The following is an 8,518-nucleotide window of genomic DNA, read 5'->3' as shown; positions in this document are numbered from 1 at the left end:
AAAGGTCAAAGCATCAACAGATATACTGAAATTCAGGTTTTTTCTGGATGAAATATTTTGAACCTTATGCTAAACTTTCACCAAACTGAGCCTTGAGAATGCTCCGTGGAAAGAATAAGGCTATCTTTTGAAATATTTTCAACATGTCATGACTGAATATAACAAAACAAGGACACATTTGTTTTCGAAATGCTATATCTAACTTACATCAAACCTAGCTTGTAAATGCCCCTTTGGAAAGAACAATAAATGAACTTGTTTTGGGGTCTATAGGTTAAAGTTCAATGCATGTAACAAAAACTCCCCAGGTTTGAGAGGATACTCGAATATCGATGTCTGTCATATCATGGAATCCTCTGTTAATACACAAGATTTTAAAAAAGTTAACAAAAATTTAACATGTTTTATTCATTTTCCAAAAGTTTACACATCTATTTACACATCTATTTATACATTTTTTTATTGCAATATGATTGTCCTTTCATTCACTTGGGTACAAAACAATTTTGCAACCTTTTCCACTAAACAACACTTTGAAAGCATCTTCAAACTTAGACATTGGGAATCTGTGAGAGATCAGTGCGTTCACATCCACTTTGCCGTCTGCAACGAGTGCTTCGGTGTTTCTCCATGTGTGAAATATACGTCTCCCGTGTACAGTTCGTAGAGTTAAAGCCTTAAATACTAAAACGATATCAATTATTAAAACACATTCAGAACAATTAGTACATCATCGTTTTTGACCGAAAAAAAAACTAACACTGTTTGATTCTTATATAAAACTAAGAAGATGTGGTATGATTGTCTATGATACCAAATCAACCAGAGATCAAAGGAAGTAGATATAAGAATTTTCTGTTATTATTAGGTAGCTATATGTACTAACACAAAGGTTCCTGGTTCGATTCCCATTCGAAGATGAAAATTTCAGGGACTGAAATTTCGGCTCTCCTTTGACACCATTTTCGATTATAGTCTTGAGAAAACGATGATATTTCGTCGGAAGGGGAAAATAAATGGCTGACCCGTGTTAAGATAGAGCCATATCTCTTGCACGTAAAAGACACCCTTGTAGATTTTCGAAAAAAGAGTAAGCTAATGGCGCTACAAAAAAAAGAAAAATCACAAAAATACTGAACTCAGAGGAAATCCAATCGGAAAGTCCATAATAACATGGCAAAATCAAATGACAAAACACACAAAAAACGAATGGACAAGAACTGTCATATTCCTGACTTGGTACAGGCATTTTCAAATGTAGAAAATCATCGGTGGATTAAAACTGGTTTTAAAGCGCTAAACCTCTCACTTTGATGACAGTCTCATCAAATTCCATTATATTTACAATGATGCGTGAACTAAACAGACATAATAAATAAAATAGTCAAAATATGGGTACAGCAGTCATCATCGTGTAACAATTACAAGGCGGCACTCGCACCCTCGAAGTGGAAAGGGTATAAGTTGCTAAACTTGTTTCTCAATCCACTATAAATAAACATGTTTAAACTAGCTATAAGTATACCTAAATATTTTGCAAAGAAATATTTCAACATACTTTATTATGGCTCCCTCAACTTCAGATTAATTAGTTATCAAAGGTACCAGGATAATGATTTAGTACGCCAGACGCGCGTTTCGTCTACATAAGACTCATCAGTGACGCTCATATCAAAATATTTATAAAGCCAAATAAGTAGGAAGTTGAAGAGCATTGAGGGTCCAAAATTCCAAAAAGTTGGACCAAATACGGCTAAGGTAATCTATTCCTGGGATAAGAAAATCCTTAGTTTTCCAATAAATTCAAAGTTTTGTAAACAGGAAATTTATAAAAATGACCACATAATTGATATTCATGTCAACACCGAAGTGCTGACTACTGGGCTGGTGATACCCTCGGGGACGAAACGTCCACCAGCAGTGGCATCGACCCAGTGGTGTAAATAGTTATCAAAGGTACCAGGATTATTTGAAGTAAATTTTCAATAAAATTTGTGAATTTTTTTATTTAATGTATTCTTTCAAATATCAAATGCGCTCCCCGGACCGCCAAAAGTTTAAAAAAAAAATTTAAAAAAGTTTTAGGACATCAAACCAATTATAAGGGTTAAACGAACAAACCATGTCTAGGATCAACTAAGGTAGATACAATCTTTATTACAATTTTATGCTTGATAATATAAAGTGACTCATTATTTTTTGATTAAGTACATGTATTGTGATAGCATATAGCTTACCAATATCCTGTAGAACATTCTCTACATGTAGTGGTTGTTTTGGTAGTCCTACCATAACCACCGTCCCACCCTTCCTTAGCAAAGAAAAGCTAGCATTAACCATAACAGGGGCTCCGGAACATTCACAAACACGTCCAAAACCATCACCTTCTGTAAATTCCATAACAAACTGTAAAATACAAGGAGTTTGTGGTTAAAAAAACTCACTGTAAAGAACGTAACAGAAATAAGAAGAATCTGCAGAGATGTATGAGCACTAAGAACCGATTTAACTCACAACATAAAATTCTTGAAGGTGATTTTGTCTTACCTCTTTCAAGTTTTTTTCTTTGGTATTGACTGTTACGTCAAATCCAACTTTCTTGGCTAGTTCGAGCCTATTTGGGTCAATGTCTGCTCCAATTAGACTGTAATCAAACCATACAATAGTTATTTATAATTAATTAATTTTAGGTTGGTGTGTTGATGGTGTATAACGTATGGTGCAAAACGTTGCTTATACTCCACTAAACTAGCCACCATGCTTTTAAAGACAAAGTAAGGAAGTGCGCATATCTAAGATGGTATCAAGTCAGAAATATACCACTATGGCAGTTGTTTTTCCCTTGTTCCGTTGATCGATAGCGTTTGGTTTCGTTGGTTTTATGGGTGCGCTTCCCCATTTTTGAATTTGCCTTGGAGTTAGTTATTTTTTGTTATACTTTTTTCATATAGATTGCGCAGCCACAACAATAGAGAAAATAAGCATCTCTCTACTCACACAAATCTAAGGTATTGTGCTTCACAGAATTTTGTTAAAGGACACTGCAGCTCTGACATAATCAAACTTAATTATAGAACATCCAATAACCGGATATCGGTACGGCAGATACATTAGGACTTGCACATGTGCATGTTCATGATTGCTATCAAAATCAATTATTTGGCTACAGTCAACGATAAATGTTGTCTGTGTTTCCAGTTGCCTGTGCAGTAATATGTTGTTTTTTTTTTTTTTGTAGACAGCCGGTTTGAATCTGTGTTACCAATTGAATCTTTCGTAACGATAACTTTGCAGTAATGGGATGTGACATTTTCTTTAAATTCAGAAATATTAGAAATTGATTAATTTTGAAAGAGTTCTGTATAGATATAACTTAAAGTGTCATATCCAAACATCAAAGCACCGGCAGTCAAGAGAAGAAAATATCCTTTTATTTATTTTATCTGTTCCATAATGAAAAAAATTGTCGCAAACATCTAAAACAGAAACTTGTTCAGTTATATAATGATTGCAAACATTTGAAATTTATGTTTGAAATTGTTTGACATATATATCGAAAAAGGCACAGTCACAAACGGGAAAATTCCAATCTCTTTGATATAAACTAGTCAAGAAAGTTTACCAAGACTTTAACTGGAACATTTCGTTCCCTCATTGTCTTGTTTGCCTGCTTATTAATTTTTGTTTTATTTGTTTTGTTTTGTTTTGTTTTTTTTTATCCTGCTTATTCGTTTGTTTTATTAAAAGTTTATTTGCTTGCCTTTTCTGTTTTTTTTTTCTTTTTCGGTAGGGTTTGTTTGTGTGTTTTGTATGGTTGTGTTCAGAGTAATTTATTACTGATCTCAAGCGAATATATAAATCAATTGTAAATTCAAAGAAAGTTCATAAATCGTGTCCAATCGTTCGTCCAATAGAATAAATTAAATTAACCTTTTAGCTCCTTCAGCTTTAGCCACCATGCCAGCTAACAACCCAACTGGTCCACAACCAATGATAAGAGCATCTTCACCCTTAACATCTAACCTCTCAACGGCATTATGTGCCACACCTAGCGGCTCTAACATAGCTATTTGATCCGCGTCTGAAATGTGCATGGTTTAAATAAGTTTATCTCCATGTATTTGGTTATTTACTTACTTATTGAAAAGGTTTTAATCATTGAATAAATACTATCATGTCGTTCTGTGCATACATTTTTTTTATATCAAGAAATATTGATAATTTTCTGAAATCGTAATCAATCTTCCGTACAATAGAATTGATTAAAGCTAAAGCTTTTTAGATCCTTCCTTTTTACATATCAGAAAATATTCTTTATTTTTTTTAATCAACAAATCGGATCAAAAATTATGTTTAAAGAGGGAGGACATTGTTTTTACTTAAAATATATGTCGAAGTTATTTGTTGTGCAAACAATAAAATACGTGTTTATTAAAAGATTAAACACCATTAAACTATCAAAATACACAGGGTGGGCGTGATTCTTGGTATCCTGACCACAAGACTTCAGTACGTGTGGTTTTAATTACTTGTCTTGTGTCAACTTTGTTTTAGCCACGAAAATATAATATTCGGGCCACCAATAGGCCAGCTAGAATAATATTGTGTTAATTTAAAAACTTTGTCCATCTCATGTATAAACTTTTACTATAATAACTGGGCTATATTTAGCTATTATCAAGGGGTCAATAAATAGGACATAAGTGGATGTTTTTGCGTTTTTGTCAACTTACTTAAATTTCTGGTAAGCTGGTACAAATACTTCGCTGAGACTATGGTATACTCTGAACATGCACCATGCTCCGTTTTCTTCCCATGACCAAACTGCCCCATATTTTTGCAAATTTCACGACAATCATTCTTGCATTGGTAACAGTTTCCACAAAAGTAATGGTTCTCCACTCCAACTTTTGTTCCTACAGCGATGTCGGCTTTTGGTCCACATTTAACAACTGTTCCTGCACATTCGTGTCCTGGAATAAATGGCACCGTGGCTATAACTCTAGCAACTTCATTCCACATGTACAAAGATATGTCGGATCCACAAACAGAAATTGCATCTACTTTTAGTAGGACTTCGTCATCTTTAGGCTCAGGAACAGGCACATCCTTGTATTCAAAGGAACTGCCTTCTTTTGTCTTTACAAGAGCTTTCATGGTTTTGGGGACAGTCGTGGCCATCTCGCTGACTGTAGTGGGGAAGTTCGTTAGTTGTGACAGGTCATTTGATAAAATCTAATATCTACAGAACGCCATCTGTGTCACAAAACGAAGTGTAGGCCTATATTTAGCCATATATGAAATTATTTTCTAGACAGCATTGGAGCATGAAAAGACACGAATGAATGATCATATTGTCAGCAGCTAAGTGTGGCAATATTTTTTATGAGTAAAGTTTAATTTACACAAAAATTTATTGATTGTGAAAAAATGTGATTTTATCAGAACTGATTATAATTACAAAAACAGCTTCAGATTTCGAAATGTACAAATATTTTACGTCTTAAGTATCAAATATCTTTGTTTTGTCAACAATTCCGGCTTCATAATGTCACGAAGTCCTACTTAATTTGTTAGTTATGTCAGTGTTTGCATTTCGAGTATTTTAATTTCAATTCACGTAATTTATGTATAACTGGTAAATTATGAAGTCATGGATAACGTTATCACAAATATTAAGATAAAAAAAAAAATTAAAAAATGATTACTCAAGATATTTCCATTGATACAAAAATTTTGTTAAGAAGTTTTACAGTACCTGTAGAATTAAATAAAACACCTAACATAGGGAAATCACATCCTTATTTAACGGTGATGTTGTTTATAGAGCCAGTTAATTTAGATAAAACCGTTCTAAACTCATTGATCCTACATATATTTATTAATAGTATCTGAAGCACATGTCTATGTTTGTTTATGTGCAACACGTGTTGATGAGCACATGGTTGCATACCTGGTTTGTTATTGTATGATTTGATTGTTTATTGTATATCGCAATGCAGGTATCCTACCCGTTTGTATGAGGGTAGGATCGTGATTCTCGTGCAGAATCTTATTATAAATAATAGATATTTTTATAACCAGTTATTCGACGTTCTGCCTTTCCGAGTAGCGTACCTTCCGTTTTGTTAACTTATAATGACCGAAAACCACCCAGACGACGAGGATACTTTGCTTTTGCACGAGCCACCTGTACATGCAAGTTTAGGTGTCAACTCTAGTTCTGTACCACAGATAAGTGATCAAACTTTTGAACTTTTTACTTCATATTTTGATAGTAAGATTTCTTTTCTGAAAAACAAGTTAGTCTCCCTAGCTAAGAAGCTCAAGAAGGAAGTGTCCGTTAAGCTTAAGGGTGAGGGGAATCAGATTCAATATTCCTCCAACTCAGATATTGTTTCCGAATTGCAGAAACTTCAGAAATGTACATCCGCGGAAGATTCCGTAAGCACCAATTTGATATCGGGCCTTATTCTAAAAATCAACAGGAGGAATAAATTGATTCGGATTGCCGACAAGTCGCCAGCAGGCTGGTCCACAGTCCGAGAATACGAAAGTGATGACCTGGCATCAGATTCAGAAGATGAAAAACGTTTGCGCCAAGCAGAAAGCAGGGCCCTCAAGACAATCAAAGAAAAGAAAACCCGTGGAAAACCGTACTCAAAACCGTCCGCCACCGTTTCGAGACCTGCTAACTCTACTGATACTAGTAACAGTTATTATCAGCCTTACACCGCTACCCAGCAGTCCTTTCCGAGGTTCCGTCGCCGAGAGGCGACCCCATACGACACCTGTTACGAGTGTCATCAAACTGGCCACTTCAAGAGGAACTGCCAAAAGCTGCAAACAAACCAACCTTTGGAACCTTGTCAAAGTGAAAAGATACAAGATGAGTATATTACTTTTGTTGACAATTTAATGTTATTTGGTCATATTAACGTTCTCTTTCAACATGTTAAATATTTTGATAATATAGATTTTTCAAAAATCGCTAAAGGAGTAAAATCAAGCTTATTTAAACATATAGAGTTTTGAAAACACATTGGGGCCAACAAATTTGTGTTGGACACCATTGAAAATGGTTATATAATTCCATTTATGAAACAACCCCCTCCAATGAAATTTCGGAATAATAAATCTGCCTTAGAAAATAGTGTGTTTGTAAATGAAGCGGTAACTGAGCTAATTAGCAATGGCTGTATTCTAGAAGTACCTTTTCAACCATTCGTCGTTAATCCTCTCAGTGTTGCTACACAAAAGACTGGTAAAAAGCGTTTGATTTTAGATTTAAGTGAATTGAATTTCTATGTTTTGAAAAACAAGGTAAAATTTGAAGATTGGAAAATTGCAATGGAATTCTTCCAAAAAGATCATTTTCTAATTAAGTTTGATTTAAAATCAGGATATTTTCATTTGGACATCTGTAAAGAACAACAAACATATTTAGGTTTTTCCTGGAATAACAAGTTTTACTGCTTTTCTGTATTAGAATTTGGTTTAAGTAGCGCCCCCTATATATTCACTAAATGTTTGAGACCAATGGTAAAATATTGGCGAGAAAATGGTGTTAATATTGTTCTTTATCTGGACGATGGATTAGGCATGGATGAAGGTTATAAAAATTGTAAAGATACTTCTGAATTTGTAAAGTCATCACTTAAACTGGCTGGATTTATTGTCAATGAAGAAAAATCAGTTTTTGAACCAGTTCAGTGTTGAGAATGGTTAGGATTGATTTGGGATTCAAAAGATTTTACTTTAAAGGTGCCAGAGCGCAGAATTAATGACACTAAAGATTCTCTTGATATTATTCTAAAATCATTTTCAAATTTGAACGCACGTATGCTGGCTCAATTTGCCGGAAGATTTATATCAATGTCACCAGTTATGGGTAATGTCACAAATTTAATGACGAGGCATATATATTTCGCGATAGAAAACAGAAAAACATGGGATTCAAAACTATATTTAGTATATGAACAATGTGTATTAGCTGAATTGAAATTTTGGCAGAAAAATTTGTTGGCGCTTAACGAGAAGCGTTTATTGAATGATTCTGTACCGATATTATGGTATATTCAGATGCAAGTAATGTAGCTTTAGGTTCATATACTGTTGAATCGAATGAAAAGATTTGTCATTGTATGTTGAATGAAAATGTGAAAAATTGAGTTCCACTTGGCGTGAACTCAGGGCTATTCAGTTATCGTTGAATTCGTTTGAACCCGATCTGAAATGTAAAATAGTTAAATGGCATACAGACAACCAAAATTGTGTAAATATAATCAATAAAGGCAGTACAAAGTTACATATACAACATTTAGCTTATGATATCTTTAGAATATGTACAAGGTCGGGTATCACGTTGTGTCCTACTTGGATACCTCGGTGTGAAAATTTCAAAGCTGATTTCATATCTAAAATGGTTGATATTGATTACTGGCAAACCTCGTTTCAGTTTTTTACTTTCATGAATGAAATTTGGGGTCCTTACACAATAGATAGATTTGCTAATTTT

The 8,518-nt window shown here is 34.0% G+C and overlaps 2 protein-coding genes across 2 annotated transcripts; one reads left to right on the top strand and one right to left on the bottom strand.

Annotated features, from left to right (window-relative positions):
• Positions 1–389: 389 nt before the first annotated feature.
• Positions 390–5,366, bottom strand: LOC143045601 (L-threonine 3-dehydrogenase-like). Its single transcript, XM_076218209.1, has 5 exons — positions 4,734–5,366; positions 3,931–4,081; positions 2,548–2,644; positions 2,238–2,406; positions 390–684 (listed from the first exon to the last, which is right to left on the bottom strand). The coding sequence occupies exons 1-5, from the start codon at positions 5,179–5,181 to the stop codon at positions 482–484; spliced, it is 1,068 nt and encodes a 355-aa protein (XP_076074324.1). The 5' UTR covers positions 5,182–5,366; the 3' UTR covers positions 390–481.
• Positions 5,367–5,939: 573 nt separating this feature from the next.
• LOC143045600 (uncharacterized) lies at positions 5,940–7,772 on the top strand. The gene has a single exon (XM_076218208.1). It carries the CDS (start codon positions 6,139–6,141, stop codon positions 7,033–7,035), a length of 897 nt encoding a protein of 298 aa, XP_076074323.1. The 5' UTR covers positions 5,940–6,138; the 3' UTR covers positions 7,036–7,772.
• Positions 7,773–8,518: the final 746 nt, after the last annotated feature.

This window comes from Mytilus galloprovincialis, chromosome 9 (assembly GCF_965363235.1).
Source record: "Mytilus galloprovincialis chromosome 9, xbMytGall1.hap1.1, whole genome shotgun sequence".
Taxonomy (NCBI): Eukaryota; Metazoa; Mollusca; class Bivalvia; order Mytilida; family Mytilidae; genus Mytilus; species Mytilus galloprovincialis.
This window is presented reverse-complemented; position numbering and strand designations above follow the sequence as displayed.